The sequence below is a fragment of the Oxyura jamaicensis genome, chromosome Z (genome assembly GCF_011077185.1).
Source record: "Oxyura jamaicensis isolate SHBP4307 breed ruddy duck chromosome Z, BPBGC_Ojam_1.0, whole genome shotgun sequence".
Classification (NCBI taxonomy): domain Eukaryota; kingdom Metazoa; phylum Chordata; class Aves; order Anseriformes; family Anatidae; genus Oxyura; species Oxyura jamaicensis.
In genome coordinates, this window is record NC_048926.1 from 246,104 (window position 1) to 262,454 (window position 16,351).

Sequence of the window (16,351 nt, forward strand, 5' to 3'; positions counted from 1 at the left end):
CTTTCCCCTTTCTCTCTTCCACTGGAAGAAGAGAGAAAATCTGCCACAGGACTGTGGGATCTAGAGAAGGAGTTGCCCTGAAAGGGGTCAAAGTCTGTATTGCCCTTTTTGCAAGGAAATTAAAGGGATGGTGCAGGGACTATGTAAGGGAACGAAGCTAAAATCCCTCTTGCAGCTAGCAAAAGTGCCAATGCTTTAGAATATGTATTTCCAAAACAAGCATTTACAGAGGCTCTGTTTTCAACTTAGAATTGAGTTTTTCTGCCTATAGCAAAGCAGAACAGATTATTCTGAGTTGCAAGGGACCCAAAAGGAATATCGAGTCCGTAGTAGGCAGTGACCATTAACTTTTCTTGAGCTTGTGTTCTTGTCAGATGCATGGGTGGAAGGAAGATGTCTATTTAGCTTTGTATAGACCGCTTATCTGGTAGGAAGAGTGTTAAGAGATTTTCTGGTACGTCTTCCCCCTCTCTCTCAAAGGCAATAATTCTAAGCTATAACAAATTATCTTTTCATAATACTTAAGGAGGTCCATTTCCTAGTAGTTTTGTAATAGCTTCAGAGTTTTTGGGAAGATTTAAGCATAGGTATAAAGATGTAGGCCATTAATGTTCTAACTTTCTTTCACTTCCCTTAAGTTTCTGTTAATTAAAGCTTCTGATCATATCACAGATAAACAGAGCCACTGACAGAAATAGGCAGTGAAGGTAGCCATCCGAATCAGCTGTCTGCTGGAAAGGGACGGGGCAGCAAAATAGCCATGGTCCTACTGTAGTCCACTTTATCTATACTATTGCCTGAAATGCTGGCCAGTGGCAGCTCTTTCCTGTACAGAGGGAAGAATCTGGATGCAGCATTTACCACTGTGGAGAAGGATGGTCACCACCATCTATCCCATCTCTTGTATTGCAACAAGAGCACCATGACTGTTCCCCAAGTTTGCCTGCCCCACAGGTTTGCCTGTTTCCCAGATCTCCCTCTTGGGAGAAACAAAGAGTATGAAAAGCATTCTGGTTAGTATTTTTTTATTCAGAGGCTCACCTCTTACCTTAAATATGCTATACTGTCTTCCCTGATAGTACATGTTGCAGTGAGATCCAGAGATTTAACGCATACTATAGTCATGTAGTTTGTGTTATCACTTTGAAGTTATCCTGGATCATTCAGTGATCCAACCCTTTAGTCATAATGGCTACAGAATTTTTCACCAGAAAAAGGTACTCCTTCCAGCAGGGTTTTCTGTAATCACATTCTTTCTCCAATGACTATATGTTATTCTTCTCCCAACACACACACTTGGCTGTGTTGTATTGTCACCATTCTGTTTCCTGGCACCCTACACAGCTTTCTGGGTAAATGTGTGTGACAGGTGCTTTAAATTCTTACTCTTCCTTGAGAAACTGATAGAAGAAAACAGATGCAATCACATGTACTCAGTCCTTATACTGAAACGGAACTTGTCTATATACGCATGTTATGGCAGAAAATCCCTCACAACATCTTTTAGATTATTAAAAATTTGACCACAGAATATTCTGGGAAAATCCTTAACATTTGCAGGCTGGCATCCCTTCAAAACTTACATTGGTTTACTCTTTCAGCTGTAGATCCGAAGTGAAGTCAGTTGAAATATCACTTGAAATGAAGTTGCATCATCCTGTTGTAAAACAAAGAAGTCATAAAAATTTTATTTGGACAATACTGTTCTCTGGAATCAGGAGATTTATAGAAAGGCTTCAGTTGATGTAATCCAGTTCCCTATGGGCAATTATTCATATAAAAACACATATTGGACTAAGGAAGAGGAAGGTGAAGTGCGAAAACAAATATACAATGCAAGCTGTAGTAAGGATCATCTCAGTCATATACAAGTGAATTCCCTTCATGTACAACCTCTTAAAAATATTGACTATTGCTTTGTCTGAGATATAGCTAATGATATTGCTACAAGACAAAAAAATAATTTCTGGTCCTGTATCTTTCTTTCACACTCCTTTCCCAGAAAGGACACCGCTGCATTAATAATCTGCCATTTGATTTTTAATTCAATGAACCTGGATGGGAAAAACAAGTACAGAGAATTCATCTGTAGTACAGGTTATTGCTACCTTTGGTAGTGTACAACCATGCTAGTGAGAGATTTTATATCTTACATGTCGGGGAGAACATACATAGTCATACTTAACCAGAACTTACAGTGCAATTCTGTTGTTTTTAACAGTATTGTTAGAGAAGACATAAAGCTGACTTTTAGTTGCTATTGCCTATACAAATCCCCATCAACCACTCCTTGCAGAGGTTATGACCTCACTGATGACAGTTAGGTCCTCCAGTTCTCTAAGCATATACTGATTACATCAAGGCAAAACAAAAATATCCTTGGGAAATGCTTTGTGATCCTTGGTGAACGTAAACAAAATCGTATTGTTTCTTCTAGGGATGGAAATTAAACACAATTCTAATTTCACTCTAAAATTAAACTTGTGATCCAGAGAAAATAGAAACTGAAAAAAAATCGCCCCCCTTCCCGTCTCTGTGCTCATAGTGTAGTCAAGCTGACAAATAATCTAATGTCATGATGCAAACTGTTATTGATGGCTTTGCAGAAGCAAATATGGCAACTGTCATGAATCATTCATGGTCATTATTTTTCCCCCAGTGCTTCTTGTTAACCATGCATAATAAACAGCATATATTAAAATTTCAAACCTATATTCAGCATTTCTCATTGCCATTAATTTTTTATTTTTATTTTTTGGTTCAGACTCATATTCCAGGTCTGAACAAAGATTTCTGAATGAGTATTTATGTATCCTTTGTCTTTATCTTTCTCTTCTTTCATGTGGAGAGATTGATGTTTTCAACAGTTAACATCGTTCAGCATAATTCTGATCTTTTATCCTTTAGGGCTGTTTTACCAGTGAATAGGAAAGCAAAAGAACCGACAAGCAAAATGTGGTTTATCCAGTGCAGTGAAGTAGCTGCAATACAGTTTCTGTCAATAGAAGGTGAAGCCTAACTAGAATCAGGAAAGCCTGGAAAGTATTTTTTTGAAGTAGCCACTGGGGTGCACTAGAGTCAGGAAATACTCCTTTAAATAAGATATTTAGTACATTCTTTGGTGAACATGTACAAAAATAGTACAACCTGGTGACTGGCTTTTAAGTGTGGGCAGTGAACCAGTTTAGCAGCTGTGCAAATTGTCCAGGTATTTATCCAAGAATGGTGGACAAAAAGGTGAAGGAAACAGAAACAGAGTGACCCGCAGTCATGATGATGAACAGGAGTGCTGTTTGCCAGGAGTGGATCTGAAAATCTGTCTGGTTTCAAGACAGTCATGGGTTTGGCTTGACCCAACATGGCAGTGACAGGCATTGGGGAGTTCAAGCCAGGGGACAAATTCAGCAGTCACCCTTCACATTTAAGGAGAATTTGGTCTGGGCTGGACCGCAGTTGCCAGCTTTGAGAGCTGGAATTCTGTCCATGTTTTGTTCACCAGTCATCCAGTCAGTGAATTAAGAGAGAAAGTTGTGTAAAACAGGAGACCTATTTTTCATGGCTCGAAATAGTCAGTAGGCTGGTGTTACTGAATGCAGAACATGTGAGAGCAATATGGACCATGCAATTTGGAAGACATTCACTAATGCAGACCTTCTCCCTATTACACATACCAGAAGCTATAACAGCACGGAGTGGTTTGAATTAAGCTCACAAGTCCTGCCAAATTACAACAGGGCTGTGTTCATTATGCCTGTACAGAAAAATGATGCAGTCTGGAAGGATCCAGGGAGGGCTGTGTGGAATCAGTGACTAACAAGCAGCAAGCAGCTGGGAGATCTCAGATGCAAAGCTTTGGTCTCACATCTCTAGATTAGTTTCCTATGGCCCACTGTAAGAATTGGAGCTGTTTGCATGCTGCGGAGCCAAGCTAGGCTCAGTCATGCCTCTCAGCTTCCAAAATGGACAGAGAGTGTTACCTAGGCCCCATCTGTAGCCACAAGATCACATGCAAATCTGTTATTCTAAGAGAAGGGAAATGAAGATGACTATTTAGGAGTAAAGCTAGTGAAACGATGTTTTTAATATAAATGTTCTGTCCCTTGTTCACAATATATTTATGTTCTTACCTCTTTTACCAAAAATATTGGTAATATTTGTTGAATTCTAAAGTTAGTTATTCAGTTGTTCATTTAAAGTGTCTCTTATAGTATCGTATGAGCAAAATCTACCTTACTGCTCTTTGTCCAGACATTCCTTCAAAGACATAGAGGAAGTGACAAATACTAAATACAGATGGGAAAGCAATTTGGACGGACTTCTGTTTATTTCATGAGAAAAGTGGGATATTTTTGCTCAACTTTTTCATGCCAAGATTATTTCCACAAATAAATGAATAAAAGAATGTTGTCAGAATTTTATAGCACTTGAGCTTTCTGTGAGGGAGAAAACCCCACGAAGAGATTTCCTTTAGCTGCAATAAAATGGCCACCAAAGAAAAACAAATGAGACCAAGACAGTGTGTGGTGCATCCACAAATTAAAATAACCATTATCCCCTGCAGTGAAACTTCTTACTGAACTGCTAGCCCTGAAGATTCTTTATCATTAATATTTCTGCCAGCTCAGCAGAAAATACCTACACAAACTGCAGGAGAAATGAAGGCTCTTAATCAGTCTTGCAGCAGAAATGGAGAACTTCAGATACCAGAGTAAACAGATGCTACCCAAAGCCTTCACAGAGCTCCTTATCTGCTCAGATAGGTAATTGGCAGCTGCATCTGTGTTACGCGTGCTGCTGCAGCATCCAGCAGTGACACACCATGACTGTGCAAGGTGTTGTAACAACAGCTGTTTGTATTATTTGTTGCCACTGGCACTCACTGGAAAGATCCAATGGTTCATTGAATAGTCGTGGTAAATTAATCAGAATACTTCCATCTAAGTTATTGCCATTTGCTGGCAGCGTATTGCTCTGCTCTGAGTAGTTTCTGGAGTCACCATCAATGCTTGATAAGATTTTCTTCCTGAGCACAGTCAGGTTTGTCTGGGAAAATTATGTTCTGCTGATGGCTGTAGTAAAGGAGCTCCAGTGTAAGGTCTGAAGTCTATTACTTCCCCAGAGAAGCAAGAGAACACTTCCTTCTCTTACGGAGCCTCCAGTACAGTCATAGAGTCATAGAATGGTTTGGGCTGGAAAGGACCTCAAAGAGGTCCAAGCCCCCTACCATGGGCAGGGACACCTCCCACTAGATTAGCTTGCTTAAAGCCTTTTCCAGCCTGGCCTTGGGCACTTCCAGGGATGGGGCATCAGGCAGCACTTCTGTGCCAGGCAGATGTGGAGACATATCATCCCCCCCCTTTTTTTATAAGGAATTTCATTATATTTTCATCACTGGCACCATTCTTTTTTTAGGAGAAAATTTGGCAAAATGTGTTGCAATAAAAATGTTTATCCATCTAAAAGAGTTTGAGTGTCTCAGAGCAACAGTATTTTCTTTAACACTGTGCAATCTGCATGAGAAAATAAGTTCTCTGGAATGCTGTACAGGGATCATGTGGTGTTAATTTCAGTGCTAAATTCTTGTTGTTTGTTTTGTGCAGTGATAACTCACAATATACATCTGAGGACTTTGTACATCCAGTGAACCAAGAGAATAGGGTAGAAGATGAGCTTATTAAGATTACCAGACAAGAAGAGCACCCTGGTGTTTTTTCTCTTTTCTGCCTTGTCATTCTGGCCAAAAATGACTCCTTCAAAAAGCAGGTGCAGCTTTTAAAAAGCTGCTGCAGCCTTTGAAATGCTGATACAGCTTAAAAAGCAAGTACCAGAAGGAAAGACAGCAACCAGAAGAGGGAAGTATGTGCTCTGTCTAATCCCTGGTTTTTCTAGCCTGCTGAAGAAGGGAGAGGTAGCAATGGGAGATAGTTGGTGGCTTGAGAACTGTGAAGGCTGGATGAGGTTGCATTCTTGAGGAATCCTCCTTACATCGTTCTTCCCCAAGAGGCTTGGCTCCATGAGATCTTGTAGTCAAATCCTGAGTGAGGGAAAAGCATAGCAGAGAAGTTATATTTACATGCTTGGATGAAAACAGCCTCCAGTTCTGACAACACCTCCTACTGCAACCCTGTCTACCTGGTAGTCAAAAACACTGTTTATAGAGAATGATGTATAATGGATTTCATTTGTATATTGCCGAGGAAAAGTTAACCAGCAGACAATGATGTTGCCAATGAAAGAAAATGAAAAAGAATAGCCAGGCCGCAGAGCTAAGCCCTTTCAGCCCTTTTCTGTCTTCTGTCACTGCTTATTACCTGGTTTCTTTCACATCTTAATGGCTCACTTTGCTTATCTGTGAAAGAGTTAGTGCTTCTCAAAACAGCATGGGTGGAAGAGACTTGCTTAATATTGTCAGGTTGCTTTTGAGTCAACAGTCATACTCTGCCTCCCCTGTGCTGAAAGTTAATCTTGAAATCCCATTTGGCTTTGTTTTTTTTTTCTTTGTTGCTACAGATACAAAGGTTTTAAAGGCAACTGCTCCATTTCCTTCATTGAGCAGTTCAGAGCCCTCCACCAGTGCAATAAGTACTGTGAGATGCTGGGGCTGAAATCTCTCCGATCCACTCATCAAAAACAGAGGAAACCAACATCCACGAAAAGCAAAACTCTACCAAACTCACCGACTATTAAGAACACAGTGCCCAAGAAAGCAAGAGAACCTAGAGACTTCATATCTTCGGAGCATTAAGTAGCACTGTCCCATCTTGTGAAAACTTCTCTTGAGGATATGTAATAGTGATAGGCACGAAGGCTCTGATGGGAGGATAATGTTGGTCTTTTACTAATGACGTTATTTTGAAGTCATCCTGATGCTGATGCCAGCAGCAAAAAAAGGAGCTGATTCTATGGCATAGGTACCTGAGATTTAACAATAGGGCAAGGTTTTGAAGATAAATTAAGCCATCTGCCTGGACTGTTTTACAACCCTTCTATGTATTGGTAACTGTACACTTTGAATCATGGCCTCTGAGTGCACCATGGGTTGCTGGAGAACATCTTCCTTTCTGTGTGTCTGTGCCTGTGAGACTGTGGGTTCAGCTGCAGTGTAAACATCAAAATATTTAAGATGCCACTTAGTAAAAGTTTTGCACATTATTGTTGGTCAGGCTGCTCTGGAAAAGTTGTTTTCTCTCCCAGATCTTTGCATGTTGTAGTACTGCTATATTCCTATTCTGATAATATTTTTCTCTACTTATATGTCTTTCAATACAAGACAGTCATACACAATTGGATATTTGTGCCTTCTGTCCCACATAAAGATGGCTAGGATCTTTAAGTTTCTCACAAAGTGATGTCATCAACTTAAAAATGGACAATGTGTGATTCTCCATAGAATTCCTTGCTTCCCAGGAAAGCTTCTTTAACTCTACAGTTAACCCTGTGGCACAATCCTTTTGCACTTGCACCAGTCCTATTGTAAGATAGAGGCTTGAAGCCTGCATGTTGCCAAACAGCTAGCATCTGAAATAAGCCATTACAGAAAGAGAATATTTCAATACCTTGAAACATTTTCAACTCAAATAAGTACGAGGTCTTTTATGTGAGAGTTGTTTCTGAAGGAACATGAAAGGTACCTTGGGCCAGCATGCTGCTAAGGAGTCACAATCTATCCAGAATGCCTGGACAGGGCCAGAACTGGGAAAATATACTGTGCTCCCTTACGTGGAAGTGCAGCTTATGTGGAGATTTGCAGCCAAAGGAGGGAACTGTGCATGTCAGGACTGCAGCAAGTGTACTGGGCATCACCAGCTGAAAACCCAACCTGCAGTGCCTACACTTAGAATACAAATACCAAACGTTGTCAGACTTCTTATCCCTATGTGACTACCAAATAACAGTGGTGCTGGGAACCCATTATCTGTATGGAAGCCTGGAGTGCAAGAGTCCCATCAGTGCTGAGGAAGATAAAAATCTTCTCAAACTAGTTCTACTTTGTATCAATAAGCAGTGGGTGCTAAATAAGAAAGAAACTGATGGGGAGCAGTTGACACTAGGAGAAGAAACCTACCTGACTACAGTTTAGATGTAAACGTTTAGACTTGTCATCCTGTGCTCCCTTTACAATTAATTAAGGTCTTGTCAATACAATTTAGAGCAAGGTACAGGCCACCTGAAAAGCAAACACCTAAAATAGGTTAGATTAACAGTGTAAAGAAATGCCTGTTCCTCTACATTCAGAGTAAAGGAAGCAGAGACTGTCAGACAAACATCTGCATTTTAACCTCCCAGTGTTACGTGGGATGTAGTTCTTCAGGGCAGTTATGAAACATTTGAATTTTTATTCATTTTCTATTAACTTAGGCAGAGGAGACCAGCTACAAAACAGCACTGCAGAACTTTGAGTGGTATTGTAGTAAAATCTGAAACAAAATATATGGAAGACTATTTGAAAGATGAGTTTTTAAATAGAAAATGCTAAAGAAAGGTGGGAACTTAGGAGAGTGTGACTGAAGGCTGGGACAAAACACTGAGAATAAAACCTTGGCAAAACAATTTCATTGTGCTGAGGAAGGGGATTCATTCATTTCAAAATAAAAGTGAATGACAGTGCTGTGCTGCTCTAGAGAATCTGAAGTATCACGAGGAACTGGAGGTAGAAGAGGGCACAGAGCAGAATTTCTGAAGGAGTTACCAAGTGCAGCAGTCAGAGGGGGGGGGGATGGCTCAGATGAGGCAAATGGTCTTATTGGCACCAGCTGTCCTGTGGGGAAGAGATGTTCCCAGGGACATCCCGTTGCTCTGGCTTCTCCATTGTTCAGACCAGGACCCAGTCTGAGTTTACCCACCTCCCTCTCTCAGCTGGAAGCCAGTGCCTGTGAGGGCATGAGACTGTGTATGGCCAGAGTGCACCTAGCGATGAGGATAGCAGCAAGCTACTTTCCACTGCCATCTGACAGCAATCAGTGCATCACTTACTTGTGTCTGGAATTCTGCACTGTGATCCTGATTGCTTCTTGCAGTTCTGGCTAGCTTTGGTAGGGAAGAGAAGCTGCTGGGGATGGGGCATACCAGGAGCCCTGCTGTGTTCCAGCTGGAACCACTGGGTCAGCCAGGGGCATGCATGTCAGTGCCAGGCAGTTAGCACGAAGCTGAGACACCCAGCCTGGGGGACCATGCTTTTAGGTCAACAACTACGGGGTAGCCTACGTAGGGTAGCCCTTCCCTTTCTGTCATGGTGGGAGAGGTTTTGAGCAAGAGCTTTGCTCCAGACAACTTTCCATCAATGAGGAGTACCAAAGGGGGAAGGAGGGTCTTCCACAAGTCTTTCCAGTTCTTCAGTATCCATACATTCAGTTGTGTGCTGGACAGTGTAAGCCATCCAGTTTAGGAGGCTGCTTATATGTCAGAGCCAGGAAACACTGTAAGAAGCCTGCATAAAACCAGAAGAGAGGCCTGACCTAGCTGTGGAACTTGAATTCCCCCATGCTGTCCTGTAAATGGAAAAGGCTCACTCAAATATTACTGCCTGATCCAGATGCTGTGTGTGCACAGATGTGTTTGCAGGCCACCCTTACTTTACCTGAAGTACCCTTTCCTGTCTTTCATGTAGGAGCTGAAAAACGATTCCCTAGCTTTCTAAAGTAGCCAGCTCATGCTTGTTCATCTTTGGGAAGGAAGTTTGCTCCTGTTTCCCCTCTGAAGTGTTCTGCTTGCTGATATTCCTGGTATCTAGGAGAAAGGGCATTAAGAAACCAGCCTCCCATTGCAACCTCAGAGAATTAGTTTTGTTGGTATTTTATGCCTGCCTAAAAACATCACCATGCTGCATTTACCTGGTGCCTTCAGTACTGATGAGACCCCTTCACTTCCTGTGAGACCCCACCTAGAGCACTGTGTACAGCTCTGGGGCCCCCAGCACGAGAAGGACATGGACATAGCAGAGTGAGTCCAGAGGAGTCCACAAAGATGATCAAGGGGCTGGAGCACACCTCTCCTACAAAGAGGGGCTGAGGGAGCTGGGGGTGTTCAGCCTGGAGAAGATAAGGCTCCAGAAAGACCTCGTTGCAACCTTTCAGTGCCTAAAGCGTGCCTACAAAAAAGCAGGAAAGGGACTCTGTCAGGGAGTGTCGTGATAGCACAAGGAGTAATGGTTTTCAACTACAAGAGGGTGGATTTAGATTAGACATCCGGAAGAAATTCTTTACTCTAAGGGTGGGGAGGTGCTGGAGCAGGTTACACCATCCCTGAAAGTGTTTAAGGCCAGGTTGGATAGGGCTTTGCCTGTGGCAAGGGGGTTGGAATTAGAAGATCTTTATGGTCCCTTCTGGCCCAAACCATTCTATAGGAAACTTAGGAAATACTATAGGAAAACTTAGAAATACACTGTTTTAGAGCACTCTTTTTTTTCTTTTCGTAGTAGACCAAAAGCTTCAGTTATAATAATGCACACGGTGCTGTTAAAATTCAGTCATTGCCCTTGAGTTCAGTTACATGTGCAATTACATTGAAATAATTATACATTAATGGCTACCAGAAGTAGAAAATGCTTAAATGATTATCTCAGTTTAAAGCCATCTCAACAAGTTTTAAAACTTTGCTCTATCATAGTACTCACAGGTCATTGCTCTTCAGCATATCCAAAGGAAGGAGAGAATTGAGTCTTTGCCTTTTATTTGTTTCCTTGCTGCCCTGTTCTGTTTCACACTTGCTCAGCTGTCTGTTGTTCAGCCCACCTGTGTCTGGTTTGTCTGACAGGTGGGAAGAGAGTGGCAGCAATACCTTGTATTTACAGGTCCCTCAAAAACATCCCCAGTTCCTGACTGACACTTCTGGGTCACAACATGAAAAGTTTAAAATTTATATAGTTTGGTAGTGATACTGAGAGAACTCCAGTGTGCACATTGGAAACAGATGGGAAATAGTGATTAATGGACCGGTTGTCTGGCTGTCTCTGAATTTCCACATCAGATTTTTGAAAAGAAAAGGAAAAAAAAAGACTTTAAAAAGACTTTATTGATATTTGCTGTCTTTGTAGAATGATAATTAGGCACTCTATTCACCTTAGTCTTGCTGTTATAGAACACACATATATATCTGGTACCAGGGAGTAGTTGAAAATGCTATTTGAAAAGAATGAAAACTGAGTGCATGTGATCTCAACTTTGTACAAAGGTCTGGACCATGAAACAGGACTGGGAGGACAAGGTTTGGTCCTATTAATGTCAATTGACTTCAATGGCACACGAAAGGTTGACCTTGTAGAACTATGGTTTTACCTTGCTGTACCTGTGTTACTAATATGCATCAACTGGCTGTCTGCAAAACGACAAGCAGAAAAGTCATAGCTGGCAGTAGGGTAAACAGCATTCGCATTGGGCTCTAGATTTAATGGCCCATTGAGGTGAACGCGAGAAAGAGCTATCTGTTTTACAGACAATGTTTTAATCTGAGCCAAATTCTGTTTTTTGTCTTCTACATAATGAAAACAAAGCACTGTTTGTAAGCAAGTCAAATGAATTTGTATTCCAGTCCCAACAGATATATCAGCAAGGCAGAAACTAGAACCTGTTTTTTAAGGAGCATTTACAGAGTAATTCTTGTTCTTAGCAGTTGTGTTATTATTTTAATTGGTATTCCTAAGCACATACAGAATAGATAAATTGCATTGTATCCCTAATAGCAATTTTAAAATGTTATGCTCTTCATAGGGCTTTGCTCTAGTTTAGACTGAAACACTAATGCTTTGTGATTTAACTTCTGTTACACAGACTAACAATGACAAAACACTCAAGAATGGAGGGCCAACAAAGCTTCTACAGGATGTTTCTTCTTCAAAAATAATTCATCACATGAATGTCATAGAGATACTGAGTTTTTAGAGGTATGTGTCCCTATAAATAAACTGAGAATTTTACCTGTTCTTTCCTGGATTTAAGAACGTTAAAAAATAGCTAAGCTGCAGAGGAAACATTTTCAAGAACACCAAGAGGATTTCAGAGTATGGGTCCACATCTGCAAAATATTAGGCATATAAGTAGATCTTTCTTTTTTTCTTTTTTTTTTTCCACAAAGTATGTGGTATACTTAAAGCCTCATTGCACATTTGAAATTGTCTGTCTCGTCCCCTTTTGAAATTGAGCCTTGAGACTTTTGAAAATTTTTCGAGTGGTCAGAAGTGCTCAAAGGTGACAATGACTGAATCAGAGTACATCAGTCCTGAATGGATTCGGAAAGGCAGCAGAGTTTGGGCTTTTGAAAACCAGTGCAGAGCTGCTGGAATCAGCTGCAGATTACGGTGTCAGCTTTAGATCTTAATAGCAATCCTACCCACAAGGATAAAGTCATTGGGTATGGAAAACGGTCAGCCTTGTCCTGAAATATGGGGAGATATATCTGGAGTCTTTTCTGTAAGAGTGGAGATTTGAGAAACTTTTAACCAAAACGACAGTAACATTTTTTAATCTGTGCAAGAAGATAGGTCCTTGCCATAAAAGTTACATTATTCTTCATTCCAAGTTTCAAAATTAAAAAAGCCAGACTGCTAAGTTTCGGGATCTGAATCTATGAATGGCTAGTCTTGGATGAATAAATCACTGCAGCACTTTGTTAAGTAATCCCAGCCCTTATGCACACACTAGCTTTACAAATTGCTTGGCCTTAGGCCTCCACAATTTTTGAAGGCAGTAGGTTCATTTCAAATGCTGTGCCTCTATTGTTTATCCACTTGAAGTAGATGCAAAATAGAGGACACCATTAGAAAAAAGTATGTTTCCCAATCGAGTCCTTATAAACCAAATACTAAGAGAAAATCACATGCAATTTGTACTGGGGGAACTTTTCAAAATAACTCCTGCCACTTAACCTCACATAACCTAATAGTGAATTGCAGAAATACATCTTTGTTATATCTTCATTTCTTTTTTTTTTCTTTCCTCTTAAAGAAACTTTTTTCTTTCCTTCTTAAAGAAACTTTAAAGAAACTTGTGTGGGTGTTGTGAAGGTCATGTCGCTCTATAATAAAAGCCTCAATAAATAACTTTTTATTTTTGAGTTTTAAGAGCACAGTAGTAATAATAGGGAGAGAGGATTAATCTGTACTGCTGGCTACTGGCACAGAGCACTAGGGTAAGGTAGGAACTGTTTGCACACATAGATGTTTGACCAAATATTTTAAATGGATTTCCTTAGTAATATTACAAGTGGAACGTAGAGAGCCTGTACTGCCATTCCACCAGTGTAGTATCAGCAGTGATAAATGTTTTGCATCTCTAAAAGAATGAATGATGTGGAATAAGCTGTGGAGACATTGGAGACACTGCAAATTGTAGAACTAGTCCAAAATGAAACACCTAATCTCCTACTCTTTCTGTTGATATAATATGGGTATTGTGCTCAGACAAGCAGCACACGTTTTCTGAGTAGGAAGAGAGAAAGAGCTTAAGATGTTCTTCAAATAAGAAAAGTTGCTGTACCAGTAATCAGGAGAAGGGCAAGCAATACTGGTACAAGCTTCCTAGGTAGCAGGCATAATGAGGGAGGGGAGGGATTTTCCTCTTTTTACTTTGACTTAGCAAGTCTTGGACAGCAGAATGCTGGCTTTGGGAGCCTTTCTGTTGCTGCTGGATTCTGGCTATGTTGATGAATGACTGAAGTAGCTTGTTTTGCAACAGTGCAGAACAATGTCCCTTGTTAGTTTTAATGCTACAGATGCCTTGTGTGTCTAAATTTGTGCTAAAAAAAATCCCCCAAAGTTAGTGATGCTATTGTATGTGCCAGCAAGAAAGTGATCAAGTCTATGAATGTGGAAATGAAAACAGTCTTTTCTTCCACCAAAGTGGACTTCAGCAGCAGCCTAGTGTTCAAGACGGGCCACCATGACCTGTTGTTAGGGGCATTCAGTAGACAAGCTTCAGGATTCAATGACTTCAGGATTCAACAAGACTTTCCAGCTAAGTGAAGCTTTCCCTTCCATGCCTGTCCATGAGAGCCAGAGGGTGCAAGCATGTCACATCAGCTCTTGAAGCCAGCTCTTTCCTGATGTGGCCAGTTTTACAGAAACAGGGGATGCTTCAGGGGACACTTCCTTTTTAAATCTTCCACCTGTCTTTCTACTTTCAAATAACTCAGAAAAAACATGTATGTCTTTCAGATGGAAGCAGGACTGGGTACGCATTTTTTGCTATAGCTACCAAGTAACATATTCCTACTAGGAGCTACTGCAAGCCCCTGAAGCAATTTTTTTCTGGGCCTTTGTAATGTTATCCAGCTGACTGATCAGCATAAGCACATGGCTGCTCAGGGCACTGAACCAGCTGAGGAAAGTACATGGTGGATGGGTTCCAGGTGCAGATCCATTTTTGCTCATGGCTTTGCATGTGAATGAAGCTGTGCTGCTTCCAGGGGTAAGTGATATCTGAAATCAGTACAGCTGTACTACTTAGCTAAACCTTACGCAGCTGAACAGGATTTGTGCAGTGTTACAGCTAGTACTGCTGCACTGTGTTCCCAGAAACTGGGGCATTTCTGGGTGTGACACTACAAAAGTAGTTTTGGTAGGAGTTACCTTGGCTCTAGTGTGGCTGATGCTGGACCAGGGTTAATAACATCTTTGTGTTCATTGGATGTCTACATGGTGTTCTCACTTCTGTTCTTGGCCTTACCTCTCAGCTTGAGCTGTCCCTCAATAAAGGTAATAAAGTCTCCTTCGTATGGTACTGACCTAGCTTGGGTCTGAACCCTCACCTTCCTCTTCTACCTTTGAAGCAACTTGTTCCCTATGCTTCATGTCTTCTGTGCTCCTATATGTACCATCTCACTTCCGCTTCTCCTTCATATTCTCTATCATTGACTTTGCTCTTTCCCTTTCCTTGTCCCTGTGTCTGATGTTTATTTTGGATTGGAAGGGAAAAAAAAAAGCAACCCATCGTAAAAGGCTCTCAGCCCATCTGGGATGATCTGCACTTCTGGAATGCAGGATCTGGGGAACTGCAAGCTGAAACGACATTGGTAAGATCTAGAAGGCTAAAGGTGACAATGTCTGCACTGTGTTTGTCTCTAGCCTTGGCACTCTGTAGTACCTGTATCATCATGACTATTTCCGGAACAGAAGAGTCTGTGCAGTCGTTCCTGCATCTGGCTAATAAAAAAGTATACTCCGTGTACACAGGTGTGGGCTATCTCTGGTTTAAACTTCTCATTTTTGCCTAGAGCGTAACCACTTTGAAGCTACTAAATAACAGGCTTTGTATCTAGCGATGTGTTTTTTACTGCCTCAGAAACCCATTCTCGAAGACAGGACTGATCTGCTGACAATATCACCCAAGATCACTTAGGCTACAAAGGACATTTTAACACATTTTTATACATTCTGGAGTATATATTTTTATTTAAAAAAGTAAACGTTAACATCCTTGAAATACCTGGAAATGTACTGGACGAAACACCAAATAATACTCTGTGGAAGAGCTCAGGAGATACCGTCCATATATTAGTTCCTATGATTTAAATCAGAAGAAACTTGACTTTTAAATTACCCTCGCTTCTTCATTTTTATCCTACAGTCTTCCTTCTCCCTGTAGGCAGTAAGCTTTATATTCTTCCTTATGCAAGAGTGTTCCTGCACTAGTTAGTCCAGGCGCCACAGGGTTACTCTCCATTCAGATATCTTTTATTGCTCTATCAGGTACCTGCACAGAGGGGCAGTGCAGGTTTCCAGAACAGGTGGAAACAAAAGAAAAGGGAGAACACAAAGAACAGTTAGGATATATGTAAGGTGTAGGAAAACTGCTCTGTGTTCCTCTGTGAAGCTCAGAGGTTGTTATTATTGTTTGAGGTGCTGAGAATTCTTTTTACAAAAATCTGGACTAGAACTGAATTTTACTATACAATATTGTAGTTATTCTGTTAGTTTTCAGCAGTATGCATTGCTAATGACTGTTGCACAGCAATAACTAATGGAAGAAAACAAGGTTTAGAGAATAAAATTAAGTAACTTACTGAGCATGTTCTGTTGGGAAATACTAATGAAATTGGTTGCAAAATGGAAACACTGTATAATATATGAAGGATAAATATATCTTCCAACAGCACTCTACACATCACTGAAATACAGCCATAGGAAGCTTCCTATTCATTATGTATGCCTGGTTACTTAACAATCAAAATTTTGAACATGCTGATGAACCATGAACATATGAACATGCTGAATTATGGTTACCACTCTTTGCAAATCAGAAAACAGTATTCTGTGAGCCTAAATCTTGGATTATTCAATGGAAATTTGCCGCCCCCCCCCCGTTACATTGTTTGTTCCTGGCTTTCATTAATCCCTTTGAAAGTTCCCACAGTTGATTCT

At 40.7% G+C, this 16,351-nt stretch overlaps 1 protein-coding gene across 3 annotated transcripts in view; it reads left to right on the top strand.

Moving 5' to 3' along the window:
• The window catches only part of ALPK2 (alpha kinase 2), a 79,751-nt gene that overhangs the window by 34,829 nt on the left and 28,571 nt on the right, over positions 1-16,351 (top strand). Inside the window, exon 12 of one of the 3 annotated variants that reach the window (XM_035310093.1) lies at positions 11,766-11,968. The exons of 1 other annotated variant lie outside the window; for it this stretch is intronic. In XM_035310093.1, coding sequence (XP_035165984.1) covers positions 11,766-11,838 — 73 coding nt within the window. In that variant the 3' untranslated portion in view covers positions 11,839-11,968. Of the gene's footprint in view, positions 1-6,510; positions 7,664-11,765; positions 11,969-16,351 lie in introns of those variants that run through there. One more of the 3 variants, XM_035310092.1, reaches the window with a different exon arrangement.